Source organism: Crotalus tigris, unplaced genomic scaffold (genome assembly GCF_016545835.1).
Source record: "Crotalus tigris isolate CLP2741 ecotype Arizona unplaced genomic scaffold, ASM1654583v1 scf7180000023830.6690815, whole genome shotgun sequence".
Classification (NCBI taxonomy): Eukaryota; Metazoa; Chordata; class Lepidosauria; order Squamata; family Viperidae; genus Crotalus; species Crotalus tigris.
In genome coordinates this window covers 4,975,473-5,003,317 of record NW_024100214.1, presented here as the reverse complement: position 1 = coordinate 5,003,317, position 27,845 = coordinate 4,975,473, and the positions used below count along the sequence as shown (strand labels likewise).

At 37.8% G+C, this 27,845-nt stretch overlaps 1 protein-coding gene across 3 annotated transcripts in view; it reads left to right on the top strand.

The window, feature by feature from the left end:
* Nucleotides 1–27,845, top strand: part of TSPAN4 (tetraspanin 4) — a 692,998-nt gene that overhangs the window by 589,672 nt on the left and 75,481 nt on the right. For all 3 annotated transcript variants that reach the window (XM_039321934.1, XM_039321933.1, XM_039321932.1), the window contains one exon: nucleotides 15,415–15,606. In XM_039321934.1, the coding sequence (XP_039177868.1) occupies nucleotides 15,415–15,606 (192 nt within the window). The remainder of the gene's footprint in view (nucleotides 1–15,414; nucleotides 15,607–27,845) is intronic.

The following is a 27,845-nucleotide window of genomic DNA, read 5'->3' as shown; positions in this document are numbered from 1 at the left end:
TTTTTAAGCTGAGAAAAATAAAATCTGTTCCCATTTGAACTTGTTTTCTACTTGTTTGCATTGGATTAACCTCATCTTAGGTTGCTGTTGTTTTTGTGCTTGTTGTTTTGATCAGCTGTCTGGCTATATGCTCTCTCTCCCCCCTTGTTTTCCTTTCCTTTCCTTTTCTTTTACTTTCAACCAGGTTCCTTGCTTTCCACCATCAAAGCCCTCAGCACAGCAGAGGTTATTGGTGCTTTATCCAACAATTTTAATTCCACTTTCTATTTATTCTAATCTAGCATGTTGATGTCCTTCCTGGCTTATTTATTTATATATACATGCATACATACATAAATTTATGGCCAAAGAGTCTGGTTTTTCTTCTGAACATATAAACATTGCACTTTTAATTAAAGATCTTCAGATAAAGGGGAAAGCATATAATCATGGCACAGTTTTTCCCCATTTTGAACCATATAGCATTCTAACAATTGTTTCCTGGTCATCAGTTTTTTTTGTTAGAAGTCAGTCTGAATTCTGCTTCATTTGGTTTTCTTGACAGAATGTTGCTATTATCTTCAACGGTATTTCACATTTAGTCTAACTCCTCATCTATGACCTATACATAGCTGTTCGGGGAGTATACACTCCCAATATTATAACTCATAGTGTCACCAGAATGCAGGAATCCTTTTATCACTAGAAGCTAGGAGTACATGAAAGGGAATGTCACTGGGTACATACACACCATTCAAAGAATTGGATTGGAAGAGGCAGTGTCCCATAGCATTCCTGGTTTTCTGTTATTTCATTTAGCTTAAAAGAAAAAGATAAGCAGTTTTAACTAAGTTTTGCAAGTGATTCCTGATCCAGTAATGACATGGCATTTTAAGAGTAGATCATTCTCCATTCTCCTCCCCAATGCAGTAGTCTGTTGTGGAAAAATACAGGAGGCAGCCAAGTATATGGGTGTCTACACTCTAACTATCAGTTCAGTACAATGCTTAGCATGGATAGCTCAGCAAGTTATGATGTGAGCTTAACATATATGTACATATGTGTTGCTAGCTTTATTCAGATTTAAGGAAGGACTTTTCTTTCCTCTATCTGTCAGATGAGTTGGCAAGTGATCCCCTAAAACCTTTGATGATTTTATCACCTAACCATGCCCTCTGCATTGGTATGTTAGGTCTCACAGTGATTTTCATCTTTAATGAGTCTTCTCTCAAGTCTCATCATTGAATGCTTTGTGGACTTGTAAGCACTCATAGACTGCAAGCCTTCAGCAGCACAAAAATCTCTTCTAGAAGATTGGCCACTCTTTTTCCAGATTAAAACTATTTTCCACAGCTCTAGTCAATTTCACCCGATTTAGCTGCTGTTGCTCCTGTCTTTTCCATTAGCCCTCTGGGTATTTTAAAACTCCCCCGTTTGCCAGCCCTATATTTGCCTCTTTCCCTTCCTCTATGAGAACTTGTATCCTATGAGAATTTAAACCAAGTTTTATTTCCAGCTGTTTATCAGCAAAGCTTAATAAACAGAGTTTGGGTGTTTGCATGGCTGCATGGACACATGAAGAGTCAGAAAGACCCTATGCCTGAAAACAGGTGTATTATATGAAACATATGATTAGGAAATCACTAGTGCAAGATATAATTAAAGACTAAATTTGAATCTGCTTTCCCTGACATTCTTATGCCTAGATGTTGCCTGTGTTTTCTTACTGATCCTTAATTTGACTTGACAATATTTACAGCAGCTGCATCTTTTTTTGTAAAATCCACCCTAAAAACTCCCATTTCTTTGGATTTGACTTGTGAAGTAGACACCAAAAAAGAATGATTAAGCCAATCCGTTTAAATGTACAATTTGTGTATTGTATTTGTCTGCATGGATTGCAGCAACCAGCTTCAGTTCTGAATGAATCTTCAGAGCCAAGAATACAGATCCCATTGTTCAATAACCTTTAGCTTTCAGTCCACTTCTATTGCCAAGCTTCACAATGCACAAAGACTGTCAAACAGCTACATATTTATCAATACTATGAAATTGGACAAGCTTGACTAAGTTCCTTATGGCTACATAAAGAACACTCTAATTTAGACATTTATTGTATCAGACATGGGAATATGGCACTGTGAAATGAGCGACATATAAATTTGATCAATTAAATAAATAAATAACACAAAAAAGGTTTCATTTTAGGTAACCATAGGAAATTTTTAATGATTTGAATTAAGATTGCAAGATTTTTATTATTGCTTATATAGTAGTATGAATTGAATTTACCTGGGAGAAGTAAATCTGAGAATTGTTTGATTTATTGGTCCCCCATCTCTTAATTACACTTATTGGTGTCAAATAATTTTTTTTAAAAAATGATTGAAAAATTTCTTATTAGTACTTCTTTCTTAAATGTAAATGGCATCTGGTGGGCGATATGTGAAATATCAGATTAAATATGCTCAAATCAGAGTGCCTCTAAGCATACCCCTAATGCAAAAAAATTTGCATATTGATCAGTGAATGTTATTTTTCAACAGCCTAAGTGGTAGTAAGATAAATTTTTCACTAATTGTTGTTTAGAGTCAAAAAACTTACTGGATCCAAGCACCTATCAGCAATTCTGATATATCTTTTGTTCATTCCTAGTCTATAGGATAGTCACCAGAAAAAAACTGCTACCAACATTTTTTTTTCTTTATTCATAGACTAAGTTGATTTGAGTTGTTGAATGGGGCAAAAGAGAAAAAAAAAGAATTGTTTCCAGGTTCTGTACATAAGTGTAATTTAAAATGGTGATGTCAAAATCATAGATAACATGTCTAGAAAATAGCCTAGAGCTTAAAGAGGCAACTCTTGTTTGCTTTTCATTTCCTCCATGAACCAAATATTTGTCTTTGTATTTTCCAAGGTCGCTTTTTTTCTAAGCAAGCTGGTGTCTTAGAATGTTCTAATACCCATTAGAATTGTTGTCAGGGCATGTGGAGAAGCTGAAAAATTAAAGGAACAACACCAAATCCCTAAATAGACAAACAGGAATAGCTGTTGTTGTTGTTACAAATCTTATTAATGCCATTGGATTAATGTTTCATCTGGTATCTAATAATTGAATAAAATTATTCAGCAAGTGTAGTGTTTTTAAACTAGGATTTATATGTCAATGCAAAATACAGCTCAATAGAAGATAGATTTTCTCCATTACCTATAGCTGTTTTCCCACAGCAGGTTGGAGGGGGGAGGTAGAAAATCAGAAAAGAGTCCATTGACCCAGTTAAGCCCTGGGTGTTACATTTAACCCCAAACAGACATGCATTGCACTAGACAGACATGTATTGGGCATCACGCAGTTAATAATGATATTAAACCTAGTCAGATGATTCATTTTGCATACCTAGTTTTCCAGGAAAAAGAGTTGGAGAGAAAGAGTAGTGGAAAAGTCTTACCTTTACAAATATACTGTCAAGGCCTGGAAGCCCATAGAACGCATACGTATACACAGACACAGACACACACACACACACAGACACACACAGACACACACACACACACACACACACCACAGTAATCATCGTTCGCCTACTCCTACCTCACTTTCTTGTCAGAGGGGAGAGAGAAGTCAAGAAAGCTCTGCTGGTGCAAAGGTTTATGGAATGCCTAAAGGAGGTGGATAAGAATTCTTTATTCTATATTCTTCACTGATAAAGTGTATATATTTATTTATCATATTTGTGTAGCTTGTCATGTCACAGAGTGACTCGGGGCAACATACATAATAAAAGAAAATACATAAAAGTAAAATGCATAAAAAGCAATAAAATCACAATTTAAATTACAAATGGAAAGAAAATAAAAATAAAATGATGGCCAGCATACAGAGAGTGCATCAATTAATGATCATATAACCATCCAGCAGGCTCCACTCTACCATGGGATCCCCAAGCTTACAACATTCCTTTCCTGCCAGATCTGAAGGGATGCGTAGATATAACTGGAAAGAGTTGGTTCCCTCAGATAACCTGGCTCCTTTCCATGTACTGCTTTAAATGTCAAAACCAGCAACTTGAATTGGACTGGAAATAAATTGGTAAGTAATGCAGCTTGCAAAGCAAAGGTATAATGTATGCAGTTCTTGAAGCATACATAACTGCCCGTGTTGCTGCATTCTGCAGCAGCTGGAGCTTCTGGGTTTTCTTCAAGGGTAGCCCCATGTGGAGTGCACTACAGTAGTCTATCCAGGAGGTGACATGGGGCATGAGTGGCTACAAGTAGCACCTCCTAATCTAGGTATGAGCCTAACAGGTGCACAGCAAGATATGCAAAGGCCCTTTTGGCCATGTCTGCTACCTGCTTTGCAAGCAGAAGTCATGAATCCAGCAGAACCCCCAAATTGCGCAGTACAACCCATGCAGGGCTTGGTAAATACAGAAGGCTCCAAAACTCATGGGTATTTAGTACCTACCAGGGTTTAGTTCAGGCTTGTTCTTCCCCATCCAGATTCTCACAAATGCCACGCTCTAAGGAAGGATATCAACAGTATCATTTAACTCATTGGGGGTGGAAATAGACAACTGGGTATCATCAGCATTTTTATGATACCTCACCCCATCACTCACCCAATAGCATTATAGGAATGGAGAAAATTCTGAACCCTGCAGCACCCCACATAGCAAGGGTCACGAGCAAGACTTCTATCTTCTAGTCAACATTGACTGGAGCCAACCTTGGAGGATAAATTCATCATCTCTAGAACTCACCCACATGCATGTCCCAGGCAGTGATGGTGCTCACAGTCATAAGGACCCTGTCCATTTCTCCAAGTCCTTGCTCTTAGTTAACAGGGCAAGACTGAATTTTGATTCAACTAATGTGATTGTGGGTTGCCAGAACTATTAGTAAGAAAATGTGTTTAACTTAGTGGCTGACTGGGTTAAGCTATTGTGGTAATAGGATCTATGGAGATATATGGCTGGTATTAACCTGAGGCTTGTTTGTTGCAAGAGGACCTGTTTTTAATAACATGAATAAACATTGTAGTATTCATGGATTTTGATTTGATGACAAAGTAACAAACTGTTGATTAAAGCTATGTTTAAACAATGAATAAAAACAACTCAGAACCACTATTAGAATTAATAATGAGATAAAGGTCTCCGTTGAGGTGCATGACAAACAAAACCCTTCAACTGTGTTCTTGTGTTTGATGTTACTTGAGATTATCTCATTTAGAATAATGAAAGATCAATAGAAAAATATGCATTCCAAATCTGAATAATTTATTTCCCAAACATATTTAACTGTACCATTCTTTTCCTTATCTTCTTGAGTCTATCTCTATTTATATGTAATTGTGAAAGGAAATTTCTAGTGTATTTGTAGTTAGAGCTGAATATACATATTTAAATATAGTATACCAGATAAGGCTGATTTGACTGGCCGCCAAGAAGTCTGCATGGTGCAGAAGTTGTTTGGATAGAAAGGAAGTAGACAAGATGGAAGAAAAAAAGTTCTGAGATAAATTTCCAAATCAGTCTTCTTTTTCTTGACAGAAATTACCAATAGAATTTTGAAAAGTTTATTACTAGGTCAACTGATATTGCCATGCCCTGCTAATAAAACAGATAAAACTCCTCTCTATATGTGTACGTGTGTGTACTCTCACATGCAGAAGAGAGAAACTGTAGAGAGAAAAAAGCTACAAGCAAAGTTTTATATGCATGCGAGAGAAAGTGGTGGTGGTGGTGGGAATAGAAAAGAAACAGAGAAAAATTGTTTTTATGAAAGTAATTGTACTATAAAGGAAGTACGGTAGTGTAATAAAACAGTTTGCCCAGCCATACCCAAGGGAAATTTTTGCTAGAAAACATACTGCTTACCTAGCTTTTCCCAAATACCAAAACAAAATATGTCATTTTATCCTGAATGTAAAACAACAATAACACATATTATAACAAAGAACAGAAAAGACAATTATATCAATTATGTGGACATTTGCAACAAACAAATACATTTTCTTTAACTACAGACTGAACTCTCAAAATGTAGGAGTATCACTTTTGTCATTTTTTTTCCCAAATTTTGTGTGGTGCCTCGAGTCACTAAGATGGCGGCTGCTGATTGCTAGTCCCGTAGAAGAGTGGACTGTGGTGTACACGTTGATCAAGAAATGTTGAACAACTGTTAACATTTCTAAAGATGTGGCATGTGGTAAAATGGAAGCAAAAGCTCAGTGGGACAATATTCTAACACCATATTCTGTCTAAAAGTATTTAAATGACTTCAAAGGCCTGTTTTATTTTTTAACCATATTATGTTTCTAACAAGGGCTCAACAGAGTATTTCTGTGTACTAGGAGATACTATCATTCTGAGAGGGAGTTCAGCATGTGTTTTTGGATTTTTACAGTGGCAGTCAAGAGACTTGAACTTTTTATTTATAAACTTTCAGCACATACAATGTCAAATATTAATGTTAATTATGGAATTTAGTGTTTGTGGTTTCTGAGCTTGATTGCTTCCTTGTACTTATGGTGTTACCTAGTTTGGGTAATGAAATGTGTGCAAGAAAACAACCAAGCTCAGAGAGCACCAAGGATCCCTCATTTCAACCCTGAGCTACAAATATTCTCTCTTATTGGAATTTAGTGTCTATCAAAAAAAGCAAAAAAATAAAAAAAAATAAAGGACGGGGACTCAAAGTTTATTTGGTCCAAATTGTCCAGCTCATTCTTTGCATACTGCAACAATGCACACTGCAATACAGCTTGATTCTGATAAAATATCCAACCCAAGGTGGTCAATAGTAGAAAGCAGATGAAGGTCTTTTATCTGTTTCATTTTGTTTTTTGAAGTAAAAAAAAAAGTTCATCTGTTGTGGCATTACTGTAGCCACTGACCAATTGTTAAAATCCTGGTGCCCCTGGATAAGTTATTTGCACACTTTAGGAGATGGGAAATCCTCCAGAACAGTATAGAAATGTTTCAGTGATTAGGGATATACAATACAGCTAATTTATCAAAATGTTACCTTCCCCTGCCTGCAGCCATACTGTGGAATTATTTATAGACTACAGTATATTGAATTGTTTGCAGTAATTCAGCAGCATCTCAGTGTATGAACTCATCACTGATAATTACAGAAACTTGAAGAGTTAGGAACTTTTTTGGGTTTGCAGGTTTGCAGTGAATCCCTTACTCAAACACCCAATACAAGGCATTTTAAAAACTGTAAAGTTAATTTCATAGTTTTCTTCATAATTTTTCAGACCAAGAATTACCTGCATGGCAGATGAGATCGCTGAATATACTTGTGGTGAAAGGGGTAGTCATTTTTTAAAATATTTCATTTTTTTTCATTACTATAGGCATATTTTTCTCTGTTTTTTTAAATTATTTTCTACACTTTCTGCTTTAATTTATTTTTGCTTTTTAGTTTGTCTGCATTAGTTTTTATCTTTTTAACTATAATGTTTAATAAAGTTACTATAAAAAACAGATGTCTATGCTTATATCCAACAGAAGAGAGATTGGAAGTTTTGAATATTCAAAGAAAAAAAATGTGAAGCTTGCCCTTTTTCAACACCTCAAGACCACTCTGTCAAAATGAAGCTGTTCCTTCATTTTCCAGTCTCTCAAGGTGGCTTACCATTGATAAGAATGGCCTTGTTCATATAAACAACCACATCACATTATCCCTCTATGTCTTGGCTCAAGAATAAAGATAAGGAAAAGAGGTGGTGATGTATCTGTCGTAATTGTGTGGGATAGAGGAGGTATCAAAAATAATTACTCAGGACCAGCATTCAGGACCTGCTGCATTTTAATTTAAGGCGGATAAATGCTGCCGTCATCAGGAAACTAGCTGAAGGTGTCATCTTTGATAAACAAGCCCGACTTCACACATTTCCTGCAAAATCAATACAGTCCTGGTGCTTATTTGCTAATGCATCATGCCATTTTTGAAGTCCTTTTTTGTGTGTTGGCTTCTTTTTTGCTACTCTTTTGTTTCAGTGATTAGTGTTTCCTCTCATTTTGACAGTTGAGGAATGGGGGGGGGGATTCCCCTGAGATAGTAAAACTATCAGATCCAGCCCATGCTAGTGGTTTTGTTGCTATTCTTCTTTTCTATGGTAGCAAGCTCTGAAAACTTACAGGTGTCATTGTCTCATCACTCTTTGGTGAATTGTTTGGCAAAGAATAGTGGGATATTCTTTCATTAAAAAAGCAATATGATTATCCATTGATTACACATGCTTAGTATCAGGTGATGGAGGGAAATAGAGTAGTTGACAGCAGCAGAGACAAAACTTTAGTGTCTGTTAATTATTCCCAATTTGTTTCATTTATATGTTCCCTCCTCGACAAAAAGTCCACTCAAGATGGATTGTATTTTCAGACTGTACAATAAACCAAACAACTCTGGGATGGGGGCAACCTTGCCTTTATGTAGAAAGAAGCAAATATCTTGGGCACAGACTTAAACAACGATTCAACACGTTGTCTAGGATAATTCTAATATCTAAGGAGTTGCCAGAAAGAATGGGAGATCAACCTATTCTCCAAAGCATCTGAAGGCAGGACAAGAAGCAACAGATAGAAACTAATCAAGGAGAGAAGCAACCTAGAACTAAGGAGAAATTTCCTGATGGAACAATTAATCAGTGGAATGACTTGCTTCCAGAAGTTGTGGGTGCTTCAGCACTGGAAGTTTTTAAGAAGAAATTGGACAATCATTTGTCTGAAATGATATAGAGCAGAGTTACCCAATCTTTCGTGGTTGGTGGCCTGGAGCAGGGGGGAGGGGGGAAAGAAGGGATGATTTTGTGGGGGGTAAATGCATGCATGTGTGCATGCAAAAACACCTGTTGCTCAATTGAGTGTAGCCATGAGCGCTCATGCAAGTGAGGCTGCGAGTGTCCGTGATGCTTGCAGTAACCTGAGCGCTCGCATGTGGGGCCACAAATGCCTGCGATGCTCGCGGTGACACTCGCATGAATAGAGCTATGCGTGCGTGCACATACGCATGCACCAGCCAACCACACACGTAGCCCAGTGATCAATAGGCCACGACCCAGTAGGGGGACATAAGCCACAGGTTGGGGGCCCCTGGTATAGAGTTTCCTGCCTGTACTAGAAGACCCCCAAGGTCCCTTCCAACTCTGTTATTCTGTTAATTCCTCAGAAAGCCTGAAGTGTGCAGTCTCCATTATTGCTTCCAGACCAGCAGGCTGCTGGTTGCTTTGTAAGATGATTATGCTATCTATTTGCTATGCAATTCGCAACGTATCACAAAATCCCAGAGGCTGAGTGGTGCTACTACTCCCCGTAAACACATGAGTTGTGCATGTGGGGGACCAGGTCCTTCTTTTACTTCAGGCAGCAGAGGAGAGCCTGAATGTATGAAGAAGACCTCTGCTAAAAGACATGAAACTTTGTGCTTTCTAAAGATGATGTGGTTCAAAGGGGGAATGTCCCTAAGGGCAGTGAATTTCCCTCTCCGTGGCTCACCAAAGATTAGACCATAATGTGCAGCTTGCTACATCTTACCTAGGACCATGCTTAGGGTTATCAGGCTTCAGCTGCAAAACTCTGAATGATCACTATATGGTAGCAAAAAATACAGAATTTTATATTTCAAAAACCATTAATGCACATAATTAGAAAGTTATTACCTTACCTCTGTAATATCTTAGCAGTCTTTGCACCAGTTTTAGTCATCGTTCTGTTTTTTCCTTCTGCACTAAATGCTCTAAGACATACTTGAAACTTGTTGGGAAGAAAATTTATGTTTGAATTAAACTTTCATTGAAAGCAGACATAATGGGAAAATCCAACTTTTAAGGCTTCTGTCATTTATCTATTTATTTATTTGAAGTTCATGGATAAAAAAGGCACAAGTAGAAAAAAAACGGTTTTGAGCAAGTAGTAAAAACATCTGTTGACTGTACAATCTGGGTTTTATCCATAAGCTGCACCTGAAGTTCCTAACTATTAATGCATAGAGTCAAAGGGTGAAATTCTTAAACCTATACTTATTTCCTATTTACAAGTGAAAAACATTATTAAGATAGGCAATCAAGAAAGTCATATATTTATACCAGTTTAAGAGTTACCTTATTAGAGAACATAAATTATCCATCACTGCTTTTGTATGACAGGACCCTGACATATCTTTTCAGCTTGCCTGATTTTGTGCTATTATTTGTTATTTATTTATTTTATTTATTAAATTTTTATGCCCTTCATCTCCCTTAAAATATTATTCTTATTTGTTTGTATCCATGGTACCTACAGTGGACATTAAGCACAAAATTTGGTGATTGCCATTGCTATTTGTACTACAGTTACTATAATAATGAATTTTATGAAAGTTTATTGCATTTTTTTAAAAAGTTCAATTAATAATTACAAGTTGATGTATTTCAAAGAGAAGTGGTGGTGCAGTAATTAGAATGCAATGCTGACTGCTAGCAGTTCGATCCTGATCAGCTCAAGGCTAACCTATCAGCAATCGGTAAAATGAAGACCCAAATTGTTGGGGGCAATATGCTGACTCTGTAAACTGCTTAGAACCGGCTGTAAAGCACTATGAAGTAGTATATAAGTCTAAGTGTTATTGCTATTATTATTGTGCTTTCTGGCTCATAGGTCACAATTTTCGTGATAGTATGGAAATGTGGTATCCTGTATTCAAATCAAAACTTTCACCATGATCTAATAAAAGTTTTGATTTGAATACAGAACGCCACATTTCCATGCTATCAAGAAAAATATCCACCAGATATTTAAACTGTTCTGTTCTATGGAAACAAAAACAACCCATTATTTAAGGAAACATCTAGAAATGTCTATACTAGGGGTGTCACATGGAAGCTGTGCCTACTCCAACTCTGGCAAGGGGAGAAAAGTCATGATATGTTGCAACACATCACTTGACATGGTGAGTTTGACACCCCTGGTCTATACTCTGAAAGACTATTATTAAAGCTGCAGAGTAAGAGAACTGACTCTTTTATAAGGCCATTTCCTTCTTTTCTTTAGGGTTTGATGTATATTTTATAATGCTTCAGTCTATATCAAGCCTGTGATCCATGAAGTCAAATGGAATCCATCATATTATGATTTCCCCAATGTTTGACTGCCCTGTTCGGTACAGGCATCAAAGGCAGAGTTGGGGGGATCACATAATGAGGAGGTTGCTATACATTGATCATAGAACTGTAGTGAAACATGCCAAATTGTGAAAAGAGATGAACTTATTTTGGCTTAGTATCAAGGCCATTGTAACCCACCTCTTATACCTTATACCTAAGGTTGTTATTCTCTTAACTCTGATGTTTGCTTTTTGATGATGGCTGTTTCCTTATATTCATGTTTTTAATTGATTAGCAGAATGTTTGTTAACAATTTCATAATTGCTTCACCCCTCTTAATTAACAAATATAAATCTCTCCATTCTATAATCCATTAAATAAGTAACCTTCTCCTTATCCAATTGTCAGCAAAAAAAAAAAAAACCCAAACAGAGCTCTAAAATATTAAAATTAACTAACATAAAACTCAGCTTTCAGCTATTGGCAAAACCCCATTTAAAAAGCATAAAAATGTCCTCAAATCTTAGTTTAAATAAATTATACCTAAAGTTTAATATAACAAAAAGAGACCATTTCTCCTTAAAAGGGAAGGGCAAACTGCAGTACACTTGTTCTAAATGCCAACCATCCCCAAGAGAACCAACACAATAACATACAGTATTCCATTCCAATAAATGTTTCACACCCCAAGTCTAAACAATCTAAGTAATCCCAGCATCCTAATAAAAAATGACCACAATTTAATTTAACAAAAAGATAAAGTAGATCACAACCTACTACTTGACAAGATAGAAAAATGTGGGGTAGACAGAACCACCACCAGATGGATCCGTAGCTGGCTGATCGGCCGTACTCAGCAAGTGGTCCTCAATGGAACTGCATCTATATGGAGGGAAGTGTGTAGTGGGGTGCCCCAAGGCTCTGTTCTGGGCCCAGTACTCTTCAACATCTTCATCAACGATTTGGATGAAGGGATAGATGGGGAACTCATCAAATTTTCAGATGACACCAAGCTGGCAGGAATAGCCAACACTCCAGAAGACAGGCTTAAGATACAGAAGGATCTGGACAGACTTGAACACTGGGCACTAACGAACAAAATGAAATTCAATGGTGAAAAAAGCAAGGTTCTACATTTAGGCAAGAAAAACCAAATGCACAAGTACAGCATAGGTGGCACCATGCTCAATAGTAGTAACTGTGAGAGGGACCTCGGAGTCCTAGTAGACAATCACTTAAATATGATCCAGCAGTGTGCTGCAGCTGACAAAAAGGCCAACACAGTGCTAGGCTGCATTAACAGAGGGATAGAATCAAGATCACGTGAAGTATTAATACCACTCTTCAATGCCTTGGTAAGGCCACACTTGGAAGACTGCATCCAGTTTTGGTCACCACGATGTAAAAAAGATGTTGAGACTCTAGAAAGAGTACAGAGAAGAGCAACAGAGATGATTAGGGGACTGGAGGCTAAAACATATAAGGAACGGTTGCTAGAATTGGGTATGTCTAGTTTAACGAAGAGAAGGACAAGGGGGGACATGATAGCAGTATTCCAATATCTCAGGGGCTGCCATAAAGAAGATGGAATTAAGCTATTTTCCAAAGCACCTGAAGGCAGGACAAGAAGCAACGGGTGGAAACTAATCAAGGAGAGAAGCAACTTCCTGACAGTGAGAACAATTAATCAGTGGAACAGCTTGCCTCCAGAAGCAGTTAATGCTCCAACACTGGAAGTTTTTAAGAAGAGACTGGACAGCCATTTGTCCGAAATGGTGTAGGGTTTCCTGCCCGAGCAGGGGGTTGGACTAGATGACCTCCAAGGTCCCTTCCAACTTTACTACTACTACTACTACTACTACTACTACTACTACTATTATTATTATTATTATTATTATTATTATTACTCGTTTAAAAAAAACTCTCACAATTAGGACACTATGTATTTAGATATTAAACAATTAGGATACAGAAAATAAGTATAAAACAAAATATTTAACAACCAAATAACCAAAGCCACATTTTTTCAATCAAAATATTAGTAAATCCCAAAAAGAACCATGCAGAATGACAACATGTTCCATTTTAACCTTGGTCAAATAAATCAATTTGTCTTCCTTTTTTTTTTAAACACAGAACCATCCCAGTAGTTATTGATCCTTGTTACAAATTTCCTCTTTTCTTTAAGCTGTCTGTTTTGTAAATCCAACAAAGAAAAATGATTCCCATTACTCTCTGGGGGTCATCTTTTTATTGCCTTCTTAATTTTTAAAACTCCATACAGTCATTTTCTTTGTATCTGATGGCAGGTTCTTAGCCAAGGTTTCATTCCTACAGTTCTCAAGTAGAATTTGTTGTGTATTTTGTTCTATAACATTTTGTTTTGAAGACAGACTGTTCTCAAAAAGACCCAACATGTCTGCCATAATCAGTTCAAAGCCTTGACACATCCTTGGTGGAGTTCCTCAGAGATATCGTTAAATGCCATAATTTATTTCCCACAAACATGTATTTGTTTTTTAAAAATAATTTAAAAGTCTTAATATTCAAAATTCAATATTCCCGATGTTCTGTGAGCCCTTAATCTTTTTAAAAATTTCCATAGCCAAAACTTTATCCGTTTGCTCTTTTATTTTAATTTCCTAAAGTTATAAAAATAAATTTTCATTTTCTTATATTAAGGTTTGAAGGCACTCACTCACCAGGTATTGTCCCTTTGAGAGTATCTAGCTTCTTTCAATCAGTTAACAAGCAATTTTTAAATGTAGTTAGCAAGAGAAGTGTCCAAATTTAGTGTCCTTTGAAAGGCTCCATTTACAGCTGAAGGAATTATAGTGAATTTCCCCTTCTCCCATCAGTAATCACCGTCTTGCTGTCTATTTGTGAGGAGAAGGGATAACCATCTGAGCTGCCAACAGTTTATGTCAGGGGTCTTCAATATTGACCCTTTTATGACTTGTGGACTTCAACCCCCAGAATTCCTCAGCCAGCATGCCTGGCTGAGGAATTCTGGGAGTTGAAATCCACGTCATAAAAGGGCCAAGTTTGAAGACCCCTGGTTTAGGTAATCTCACATCTTGCTCTTTTATCCAGAGAGAAACAAGGAGCTAATCTACTGACTCCTTTAAAAAGTCCACAAGAGTTGATTCTTCTTATTCCTGGAGCTCTCTTCAGTCAGTCATCTTCCTCAGAATTTTCTATAATTATTTTTCCCTATTGTTAACCGTTTGAATGTTTTCTGGGCTTAGAACCAAAGCCTGATTGTTATTTAGCAGATGTCGGCTTTTGGAATTATAATATATACCTCTAACCAGCTCCTTGTTGTTCATATTGGCAAAGATGAAGTAAGGAGCCTAATAATCTCCCTCCTTCTACTCTTGAGTGTTGCAGTGGTGGCAGTGTTGACCATTAGTATGTGCCTGTTTTTGGCATATCTGCCTTGATTTTTCTTGGCTCCTGAATTCCTCTCTACTCCAGAGTCCAGGAGTCTTGGCACCCAGAAGGAACCTTTCTATTTTAAAGCCACAGGTTTGCAGAGCAAAGCTATAATTCACTTACACAGTGGAATGGCTAAAGGCAGTAGAAGCAAGGAGATATACCTACTGATGCTCTTTGGAAGCATACCTCCCCTTGGAAATGAAATGGAAAGGCTCTGATCGCTGAACATTTTTGAAAAATTGCCCTAATATCTATTACAGCTGCAAGCAGAACAGCTGAGAAAGCCTCTGGCAGTTCTTTGCCTGTAGCGATGAGTTTTACAGCTGAGACCAACTCCACTTTTCAAATCTCCGAGTTGCCTAAATTATTCGTGTTTTGTTTGTTTGTTTGTTTGTTTTAGTCTTCAGCTACACATGGACTTAGTAGCTTTTTGCAGTGGGTGCAATTTCCTTTAAGCAAAAACATGACAATCTGAACAAAGCTACTTGGCTGAGGTCCTTGAGCTTTATTTCTAATCCTAACTATGTGGCAGCTCACTTTGTGATGCTGATTTAAATTACTTTAATTTATTCCCAGAGGAAGAGAGATCAGAGCTTAGCTGTGTTTCCTGCTCCTTGCTGTTTTATGAAAAGGCTTAGTGAACCAGAAAGTTCCGTGACTGTTTATGTGATCTGCACCCCAAAGTGAATGTGCATCCCCAGTTCTATAGGCATTCTTCCAACTTAGGTACCCAATGTGGATAGAAATATACTTATATTCAGAAACAATCATTCTAGATAATGCTGTTTCTATGGCTGCTGATGCTAATGAAAAGCAACAGTGATACTGATCATTATAACACTTCTTGTAGAAATATGGCTGAGCTTGTTTTTCTTTGTTTTTGTGTTTGTGTTTTGTTCTAGCTGGGAGGCTGTGGGATCCTTGGAGTTGGCATATGGCTAGCCGTTACTCAAGGGAACTTCGCTACCCTGTCTTCTTCCTTCCCTTCTCTGTCAGCTGCCAACCTGTTGATCATTACAGGGACTTTTGTGATGATCATTGGCTTTGTGGGATGCATAGGAGCCATCAAAGAAAACAAGTGCCTCCTACTCAGTGTGAGTATAAAATGTGTCTTATCTATTTGTTGCTGCCTTATGACCTCAGGGTGATTCTGCATATGTTAATACCTAATACGTTGTCAACTTCACATAGAGCATATCCCAGCATCTAATACAAGCAGTTTCCCATCTGGAGTAAGACACTTTTATCTAGAATCTTTAACAATGTTTAGCATTATGGATTAATTGGTTGTGAAAAATGGGATGCATGTTTGTAAATACCTGAGGTTGCCATCAAGCAAATCAGACGACAATGTAAAAAGCAAGGCTATTACTTCTTGTGCTGATAGATGAATGCCTTTAGAGATACAATTGATGGATTGTATTTGCTGATGGAATGGTTTTTGCCAGCCAAACATTTTTTTCCCCAGATCTTCTCAGGAAGTTGGAGGAAAGAGTGAGAAGCAATCCTATTGTTGGAAGTAGATTTCTATTTGCAAAACTCATTGTCCTGTTTTTACTTTTAGGTATACTCTTCTTTTTAACAACAGATTTGAGAGACATTTTGAAATTTGTCTGATACAGCAATAGATAATTAATAGTTTTTGTTTGTTAGGTTTACATCCTACCTTTCTCCAGAAGATCAAGGCCAGGAGTCTTCAAACTTGGCCCTTTTATGACTTGTGGACTTCAACTCCCAGAATTCCTCAGCCAGCGTGCCTGGCTGAGGAATTCTGGGAATTGAAGTCCACAAGTCATAAATGGGCCAAGTTTGAAGACCCCTGATCAAGGCAGTTCACAGCAGGGATCTTCCTTCATTTTATTCCTATACAACAAGCTTGTGAAGTTGTGTGAAGTTGGTTGGGCTATGCAAATATGATTGGTCCAAAGTTACCCAGTGAATTTCCAATGCATGTGTTGATAAAGAATAGCATATATTTCTTGCTTTGGAAATGATTTATCAAATTTGGGGATGGATGGATGGATGGATGGATGGATGGATGGATGGAGACAAACAGATGGATAAATTTAAAAGAGTAAATGCAGAAATTGGATGAGTCAAGAAGTTTGAAGGTTGGAAGGTCTCAGATCTTAAATCCTGGCCCTACCTCCTGCTTTATAGTTATACTTTGGTAATTTTTTCAGCTATAATGATCATTCAGATGAACCCTCATCTGGCACCCTCCCCCAACATCAGATATATGAGAGAGATAGAACTGTCACACCCTGTAATGCCATTCTGCCCATTAAAAAGTAAAGGAAAATAATTCCTATATTACCATCTCCTAGCCATAGAACATTAAGGCACTGGCTAGAAGAATTAGCCCAGCTCTCCACTCCTTCCCTTCAACTCAGTGTTGATAAAGCCAATACACAATCTAATGCTCCAAGCAGCACATAAGATGGCACTGGTACATTACAGTTAGAATTTTCTATCCCACAACTCCAGTAAAGAGACAAAGAATTCCTCCTTCTTCCTCTTCCATGTTGAGGCTATGGCAAGGAGCAACCAAAAAGCTAGCACAGAATCTAGTTAAAACATATTTACTTATATTTACAGAAATACTTATTTTTCTTGAAGCTGACAGGATATCAGTGTTAGTATTTGGGAATAAGTTCCACTGTCCTCATTTATGAATTGGATAAGCATCAATTCTTATGTATTTGAGATCTTAAAAATTCTTGGCTTGGGGGAAAAACAAATACTGAAATCAACTTTTCATCCTAGAGCAGATGTTCACTTTAAATCGTCTCAGTCAACATAATTTAAAGCATACTTGAAATATGGCAGTCCTTAAATGGAACTCTTAACATATAGAAAAGAAAGCTGTCATGTTGTTCCCCTATGTTAAGTAAAGGGTACAGTCCTTTAATATGTAGGCGGCATTTATTGTTTTTTTCCATTTCACAATGACATGTTTCTTTTACACAGCAAAAATAATTTTAGGAGATTCCTTAGAGTCACACCAGATTGCTTCCTGAAATTCAGTGTTTTCTCTCTCTCCCTCCCTCCTTCTGCGCGCGCACGCGCGCGCACACACACACACACACACACACACACAAGATTGACTTCAGTAAATGAGGGGGTAAATCCTTAGTTAGAAGTTACATGAATGTAGACAATCCAGTTCCTACACAACAGAGATTAGGGATCGTTGCATCTTCTAATCCAGTGGTTCTCAACCTGTGGGTCGGGACCCCATTTGGGGTTGAACGACCATTTCACCGGGGTCGCCAAACAAGGCTGTCCGCCATTTTTTCCCCCTTTTCTTTGGCCATGCCCCTGGCACCCGGTGATGTATAAGTGGTTGGGGGTCACCACAACATGGGGAACTGTATTATGGGGTTGCGGCATTAGAAAGGTTGAGGACCACTGTTCTAATCAGACTTAGAAAATTCAGCTAAAATATCTCCATAAAGTCATTTCTAATTTGCTTGTTTTAAAATTCAGCAACCCTCTCAAATGCTTTTCCTAATGTTTACTTCCAGTTGCATTGGAATCCTCAAATCTCACATTAAAAAACATGAAATTTCTGCTTCCAGTTTTACTCTTCGTTGGATAGCTCTTTCATTTTTGATACTCTTCAACATCTTCATCAACGATTTGGATGAGGGGATAGATGGGGAACTCATTAAATTTGCGGATGACACCAAGCTGGCAGGAATAGCCAACACTCCAGAAGTCAGGCTTAGAATACAGGAGGACCTGGACAGACTTGAACACTGGGCGCTATCTAACAAAATGAAATTCAATGGTGAAAAAAGTAAGGTTCTACATTTAGACAAGAAAAACCAAATGCACAGTATAGTATAGGGGGTACCTTGCTCAATAGTAGTAACTGTGAGAGGGATCTCGGAATCCTAGTGGACAATCATTTAAATATGAGCCAGCAGCTGCCAAAAAAGCCAACACAGTGCTAGGCTGCATTAACAGAGGGATACAATCAAGATCATGTGAAGTATTAATACCACTTTACAATGCCTTGCTAAGGCCACATTTGGAATACTGCATCCAGTTTTGGTCACCACAATGTAAAAAAGATGCTGAGACTCTAGAAAGAGTACAGAGAAGAGCAACAAAGATGATTAGGGGACTGGAGGCTAAAACATATAAGGAACGGTTGCTGGAATTGGGTATGTCTAGGAGGGAGTCAAGCTATTCTCCAAAGTGCCTGAAGGCAGGACAAGAAGCAACGGATGGAAACTAATCAAGGAGAGAAGCAACCTAGAACTAAGGAGAAACTTCCTGACAGTTAGAACAATTAACCAGTGGAACAACCTGCCTCCAGAAGCGGTGAATGCTCCAACACTGGAAGTTTTTAAGAAGAGACTGGACAGCCATTTTCCGAAATGGTATAGGGTTTCCTGCCTGAGCAGGGGATTGGACTAGATGACCTCCAAGGTCCCTTCCAACTTTATTATTATTATTATTATTATTATTATTATCATCATCGCACAGTCAGCCAAATGTTCAGACTGGATTTGGCATTTTGTCTACCTATCGAGTCCTTACCCAGGACCTGGGATAGGCAGATGTGGATGTTTGATGGCATTACAGATATCGTCGCAGGATGGAAGCAGTTCCTAGTAAGGCCGCCTTTTGCAATTGAGTAATAGCGAATTTGTCAATGCCAGTGGTGTTCAAGTGGTGCTCCAGTTGTTTTGGGATTGCACCCAAGGAGCCTATTACTATTGGTACTAGCCTTGCTTGCTTTTGCCACAGTCTTTCTATTTCTATTTGTAGGTCTTTGTATTTTGTTATCTTCTCCAGCTCTTTCCCTTCTATTCTGCTGTCTCCAGGCACTGCCACATCCACTGTCCAGACTTTTTTGTCTTTCTTATCGACAATTGTTAAGTATGGGGTGTTATGTTGCAGGTGCTTGTCTGTTTGAATTCTGAAGTCCCAGAGCAGTTTAATTTTATCATTTTCTATGACTTTCTCTATTTTATGATCCCACCAGTTTTTGCTTACAGGCAAATGATATTTTTTGCAGATCTTCCAATGCACCATTGTTGCTACTTTGTCATGCCGCTGCTTGTAGTCAGTCTGTGCAATCTTCTTGCAACAGCTTACCAGGTGGTCCACTGTTTCTTCAGCTTCTTTGCATAGGCGGCACTTACTGTCTGTTGCTGTCTTCTCAATTTTGACTTTATATGCATTTGTCCTTAAGGCTTGGTCTTGTGCAGCCAGAATTAGTCCCTCGGTCTCTTTCTTCAATTTTCCTGCTCTTAGCCATTGCCAGGTCTTGTTAATATCTGCTTTCCCAGCTATTTTTTTAATATATTGGCCATGTAGTGCTTTGTCTTCCCATGCCTCTATTCTGTTCTTCATTTGGTCTTTCTTGTAGACCAGTATGGTCTCTCCAGTAGTCAGTAAGCCTTCCTGATATACTAATTTCAGTGCATCTTCATCATTGTTCTTCAGATATTCTTCCAAAGCCATTTTTTCTTCTTCAACCATCTGATGTACTTGTAGCATTCCACGCCCACCTATTTGCCTTGGTAGATAAAGTCTGTCAATGTCACTGCGTGGATGAAGGGCATGATTCATTGTCATTATTTTTCTGGTCTTCCTATCCATTGCTTTTAGTTCTGCTTGAGTTCAGTCCACTATTCCAGCTGTGTACCTAATGACTGGGATTGCCCAGGTGTTGATTGCCTTTATGGTATTTCCTCCATTGAGTTTGGATTTTAAGATCTTCTTCACTCTCTTGATGTATTCACCTCTAATCTTTTTCTTGACTTCAGTGTGCTTGATGTTGTCAGCTTGAAGGATACCCAAGTATTTGTAGTAATCTTCCTCATCCAGACTCTTAATGTTATTTTCGTGGGGCATCTTGATTCCTTCAGTTTTCACTACTTTTCCTTGTTTGATAGTAAGTGTGGCACATTTGTCCAAGCCAAACTCCATAACAATATCTTGGCTATATATACGGACAGTGTTGAGCAGCGATTCTATTTCAGATGATGTTTTTCCATACAGCTTCAGATCATCCATGTAAAGGAGATGGGATAGTCTGGTAGATGTTTTTGATGTTTGATAGCCATGTCCTGAGTTATTCAGTATTGTTGACAGAGGAAACAGTGCAATAACAAATAGTAATGGTGATAATGAATCTCCTTGAAATATTCCTCTCTTGATATTAACCTCTCCCAGTCTCTCACCATTGATCTGCAACTGTGTCTTCCATTGTGTCATCGATCTTTGCACAAATTTTCTGATGTTTCTACTGACTCCTGTTATTTCTAGGCACTTGATTATCCAGTCATGTGGCAGAGAGTCAAATGCCTTTTTGTAGTCAATCCATGCCACATTTAGGTTGGTCTTCCTTTTCTTGCAGTTTTCCAAGATCATTTTGTCTATTAGGAGTTGATCTTTTGTTCCTCTGCTATTGGGGCGGTTTCCTTTCTGCTCAGGTGGAAAGCGATTGTTTTTAACTAGATGCTGTTGTACTGCATCAGCTACCACACCAGTTAGTAATTTGAAAGTTGTTGGTAAGCAGGTAATTGGCCTGTAGTTGCCTGGTGTTGCCCCTTTTGCTGGACTTTTCTTTATTAGGTAGGTTTTCCCAGTTGTTAGCCACTTTTCAATTTCTCCTCCTTGTAGAATATTGTTGAACTGCTTGGCAATGAGTTGGTGTATAACAGTTAGATGTTTCAACCAAAACCCATGCAGTTCATCTTCACCTGGTGCTGACCAATTTTTGATTTTCTTTGCTCTTTTTTCTACCATTTTTGTTGTTATTACTAGTTCTTTCATTTCAACTTCTGTTTTATTTGCATCCACCTCTTTTAACCAAGCCGCATCCTTGTTGTATTTCTTTGGGTTATCCCATATCTGCTTCCAGAACTGCACTGTTTCTTCCTTGTCAGGTACTGACTGATTCCTTGCAGTTTCTCCATTGATGGATTGGTAGAAACGTTTCTGATTGGATTGAAATTGGAGGTTCTGCCTATAGTTTGCAATTCGAGCTTCATATCTACTGATTTTCCTGGCTATAGCTGTTATTTGTTGCTTTATTATTTCCAGTGCTTCCTTGATCTTCCTTGTTTCTAAGTGGTATTTCTTGATTAGGTATTCTTTGGTCTTCTTGTTCTTCAGCTTCTTTTCTTTCATCTGTTCTAGCTTGCTTGCATGTGATCTTAACTTGCTGATCTTATTTTCTAGTCTAACCTTCCATCATCATCATCATCATCATCATCATCATCATCATCATCATCATCATTATTATTATTATTATTATTTTGACTAATGTAGAAGACTGTCCAGAAAGGGTGGTTCCCTTGCTTGAATTTCTTTAGCACTGTTGGGATTAGAATAGTTTAGAAGATGTTTGAAAGATAGATTTGCCCAACATAATAAATGCATACTTTTTCATATGATTCATGACCAGCTTATTTCACAAAAATCTCTCTCTTCAAATATAAGTCTGTATCCTATTTCAGAGTGATTGGTAGTTCATGTATTCACTAGAGCCTTGCACCTCTTTTCCTACATGTGACAAGACAGGCAGTGCTTCCCCATAGGCCTCCATGGGGGGGTCAAGGAGTGAGGCAAATGATGTCACGTGTGCCATGTTTTCTATGCAAATTATGTGAATTGTGTCATTTATCTAGTTTGTGGATGGAAATGGAAATGGCATAAGTAGCGCAGGGTATGATGATAACATGGCGTACGTACACGATGTCATCATGATTTAAATCAGGAGCCTTTGTATTTCCGTGCTCTTTATTGGCAGGACCATGCATGGAAAATGTGCAGAACCATTCCATAATAAACCCTGCAGTTACAAAGATAAAAGAATACTACAAACTTTAACAAGAATGAAAAAAGGGGATAGACAGGGGAAAAGAAATAGTGAAATAGAAAAGAAAAAAAATAAGAATATGGTAAAGAATCAACTCAAATCGGCCCTAAATCTCAGTCTCATCCAGTAAAATTTGTTCCTCTTGTATAACCGCTTTTAAATCAATGTATAAGAGCAGACAATTTTAAGAGTAACTTCAGAATCCACTGTTTCCAAATATCCTTTAACTCGTCCCAAATTAAACTATTTTGCTCCATTCTGTATTAGTGAGTTCTTGTTTCTTCATTACATGTTTCTCTTTTCTTTCTTTTAAGAAATTCAGATCCCAAAAATGTATCTCTTGCATCTAAATAACATTTAAATCTATGAGATTGGATAGAGTGAAAATTTAAAGTTTAAACTAGGACTTCTTTTAGAACTTCTTAGTCAGAATGCAGCACCTGTTATTTTACATATCACCTCATTCTTCAGCTAGTGCTCATTCTCCACTTACGGTTTATGATTCAGGGAATCATAGAAATATAGAATTGGAGAAGATCTTTAAGTAGAAATCCACAATTTGATCATCTCCAATATGACTGTTTGACAGAGCTAGAATAACAAATGTCTGCCAACTGTTTGACAGACCTAGAATGAAATTTCTGAACAACAAATGAGATATCTTTTTTCTTTTCTGGTAATTGGCCATGTCATATATGGCAAAGATCAGATTGTTAAAAAGCAAAGACCAGATTCTATGAGATATTATAGAGATCTCATGGTATTAAGTTACACTTTGTGTAAGTTTCCCTGCTCCTTATTTTTCATAGCCAATTAAACTCAGAGCCTTTTCTTTTCTTTTAATTTGTTTTAACTAGTAGAGGGGGTTATTCTTGGAGGGTCAGATAAGAAAATGTAAAATTCAAATATTCAAAGAGGTATTCTTTTCTTATTCACCTCCCCATCACTTTTTCTGACTGACCTACCTTTAAACTAGGATTTGCACAGCAATTCTAATTGTGTTACATGCCAGAATCTAACAAAACAGAGTCAGTTGGAAATTGACATCCTGTGCTGTGTATATTAAATCCAATTTTTGCTCTCTTAGAGGAGAGGATTGGAGTAGATATGAAATCCTCAGGCAAATTTGGAAGAAGTTATTAAAGATTATTTTTAGAGGGATACTCACTGCCCCTTGTGATTGCTCTGGTTATTAAAAATATTTCTATCCATGCAATAAGATCTGTTCATGCAGAATATTGAATATTGTATTTTATAAATTGCAGTATATATGAATATCTTGTATGTATTGCACGCTCTTTAAGGTCTGATTGATATGGCATATACATTTAATGAATGAATGAGTGAGTGAGTGAATGAATGAATGAATGAATGAATGAATGAATTATCATTTCTGATTGCCATAATTAACAAATTAATAAATATTAATAAATATTCTGGAGGAATATTTAAATTAAACAGCAGGGACAGTGAGCTAGCTGATACAGAACATCCTTGTCCCTGGCAATCTAAAAATTATAGGGCTATCAGTGCATGTAACATAGATATGTGTGTGGACAAGAACATCAACCTTGCTGTCAAGCAAAATCAAGCTCTTAATAGTGAGTGCCACACAAAGTGCACTAACCAAATAGGTGGTAAGACATTAGGGGAACTCAGGCACCACATAGGTTATGTAGGGTCGGTCATAAAAGACTCAAATGTCTATACACCAATGCACAGAGTATGAACAGCAAACAGGGTGAACTAGAAATTCAGGTTAATGAGGGCAGATATGATATTGTTGCCATTATGGAAACATGGTGGAATGAAACCCACAAATGGAACACACAGCTAGAGGGATTTAAAATATTTAAAAGAAACAGACCAAATAAAAGAGGAGGTGGCTTTCTATATAAGAAATAACTACATCTCTACAGAAATAGAGCACAACAATGATGAAAACTGTCCTGAATGCATATGGGTCAATATAAAGGGGGGGGGACGACATTGCCATAAGTTGTACTATAGGCCACCTAACGAAACACAGGAAATAGATTAATTTTTTCCTAGTCAGCTAACTAAGGTATGTAGGAAGCACATCACAATAGTAATGGGGGACTTTAACTACCCTGACATCAACTGGGAGACAAATTCTGCACCAAGTGGAAGATCAAACAGATTCCTGACAAACCTAGCAGACAACTTTGTCTCCCAAAAAGTAGAGAAGGGAACTAGGGGATTAGCCATTTTGGATCTAATTCTCACTAACAGAGATGAAATGATAGAAGGTGTTGAAGCCATAGGAACCTTGAGAGGAAGTGATCATGCGATATTGGAATTCAACATTATGGAAGCACAAGCAATAGAACACGGTCAAACTAGAGTCTTGGACTTCAAGAGAGCTAATTTCAATAAACTTAGAGAGGGTTTGGGAAGGATTCCATGGATGAGAATCCTCCAGGGGAAAACAACTCAAGAGGCTTGGGAAATTTTGAAAAGTGAGATAATAAAGGCCCAGTCTAGACCAGTTCAAATCACCAGGACCAGATGGATCACACCCCAAGGTTTTCAAGGAACTGGCAGATGTGATCTCAGAACCACTGAACTATATTTTTCAAAGATCCTGGAGCACTGGGGAACTACCAGAGGACTGGAAAAGAGCTGATGTAGTTCCCATCTTCAAAAAATGAAAAACAAGGACCCAGGAAATTACACACCTATTAGCCTGACCTCAATACCTGGGAAGATTCTGGAAAAGAAAATCAAACAATGAATTAGCGAACACCTACAGGCAAACAAAGTCATTACTAAAAGCCAACACGGATTTGTCAAAAACAGATCATGCCAGATAAATCTTATTGCATTCTTTGACCACGTGACAAAATTAGTGGACCAGAGGAATGCTGTGGATATAATTTACTTGGACTTCAGTAAGGCATTTGACAAAGTAGATCACAACCTACTACTTGATAAGATAGAAAAATGCAGGTTAGACAGCATCACCACCAGATGGATCCGTAGCTGGCTGACCGGCCATACTCAGCGTGTGGTCCTCAATGGAACCACATCTACATGGAGGGAAGTGTGTAGTGGGGTGCCCCAGGGCTCTGTTTTGGGCCCAGTGCTCTTCAACATCTTCATCAATGATCTGGACGAAGGGATAGATGGGGAACTCATCAAATTTGCAGACGACACCAAGCTGGCAGGAATAGCCAACACTCCAGAAGACAGGCTTAGGATACAGGAGGATCTGGACAGACTTGAACACTGGGCGCTATCTAACAAAATGAAATTCAATAGTGAAAAAAATAAGGTTGTACATTTAGGCAAGAAAAACCAAATGTACAGGTATAGTATAGGGGGTACCTTGCTCAATAATAGTAACTGTGAGAGGGATCTCGGAGTCCTAGTGAACAATCATTTAAACATGAGCCAGCAGTGTGCTGCAGCTGCCAAAAAAGCTAACACAGTGCTAGGCTGCATTAACAGAAGGATAGAATCAAGTTCACGTGAAGTCCCTAGGGATTGGGCGGCATATAAATTTTATTAATAAATAATAAATAAATAATAAGTATTAATACCACTTTACAATGCCTTGGTAAGGCCATACTTGGAATACTGCATCCAGTTTTGGTCACCACGATGTAAAAAAGATGTTGAGACTCTATAAAGAGTACAGAGAAGAGCAACAAAGATGATTAGGGGACTGGAGGCTAAAACATATAAGGAACGGTTGCTGGAATTGGGTATGTCTAGTTTAATGAAGAGAAGGACGAGGGGGGACATGATAGCAGTGTTCCAATATCTCAGGGGCTGCCACAAAGAAGAGGGAGTCAAGCTATTTTCCAAAGCTCCTGAAGGCAGGACAAGAAGCAATGGATGGAAACTAATCAAGGAGAGAAGCAACCTAGAACTAAGGAGAAACTTTCTGACAGTTAGAACAATTAACCAGTGGAACAACCTGTTCCAGAAGCGGTGAATGCTCCAACACTGGAAGTTTTTAAGAAGAAACTGGACAGCCATTTGTCAGAAATGGTGTAGGGTTTCCTGCCTGAGCAGGGGGTTGAACTTGATGACTCCAAGGTCCCTTCCAACTTTATTATTATTATTATTATTATTATTATTATTATTATTATTATTATTATTAATTATTATTATTATTATTATCGATCATCGCACAATCAGCCAGATGTTCAGACTGGATTTGGCATTTTGTCTACCTATCGAATCCTTACCCAGGACCTGGGATAGGCAGATGTGGATGTTTGATGGTATTACAGATATCGTCGCAGGATGGAAGCAGTTCCTAATAAGGCCGCCTTTTGCAATTGACTAATAGCGAATTTGTCAATGCCAATTGTGTTCAAGTTCAAATTATTATTATTATTATTATTATTATTATTATTATTATTAACAGTATTTTATACAGGCACTCTTCCCTAGCCAAGAAGTTGTGTACTCAGGCAACGAGACACGTTGTTCTAGAGCTGCCAGATTCTTGTTCTATATCTTTTTTTTTCAGTTCAGGACTTCTGCAACAGGAAGAGGGATTCAGTCAGATGTTTCATATCCTGACCTCTAGTTATCTTTACTTCAGAGGATATTCTGCCTTGGTGCAAGTGTTGCAGAAGTTCAAAATGCAAATGTCTCATGTGAACTGGCATCTACTTATTGCTGCCAAGGTGTCCATTACATTCAGGTGTAGGATCAATACAACCATTTAGGAATATCCATTAAAAGTCGTCTTCTTTACTTTAGAGATCTGCTACTTCCAATTGCTTAAAGGAGATATCAGTCTTTGCATAGCAGAAGTGAGCAGAACCTGACCTCATTTTCTGCAACAGGAAGAATTTTAAAGTCCTGAACTGGGGAAAAAAAAAAAAAGATACAGAACAAGAAGCTGGCAGCTCTGGAACAATGTGTCTATCAGAGGGTTTTATGGGTGAAATAAATAATTTTAGCAAAGTTTTGATTTATTCTTTCTAGGAAGAGACTTTGTGGGTCCATGCAAGTTATTGCTGGAAGACATACGTCCAGTACCAATCTTCTCTACATCCCTCACATGCCTTGAAGTCCTAAAACTCCCCAGAAAATTCATTTAAATGCTTAAAGTACTGACTGCAATCTTCAACAGATTTACAGGATTGGGCACTCTATTGATGTGATGATGATGATGATAATAATAATAATAATAATAATAATAATAGTAATAATAATAATAATACTGTAGCAAAAGCAAGCAAGGGTAGTACCAATAGTAATAGGTGCCTTGGGTACAATCCCAAAACAACTGGAACATCACTTGAATACCATTGGCATTGACAAATTCGCCATTAGTCAATTGCAAAAGGTGGCCTTACTAGGAACTGTTTCCATCCTGCAATGATATCTGTAATACCATCAAACATCCACATCTGCCTATCCCAAGTCCTTGGTAAGGATTCAATAGGTAGACAAAAATATCAAATCCAGTCTGAACATCTGGCTGACTGTGCGATTAATAAT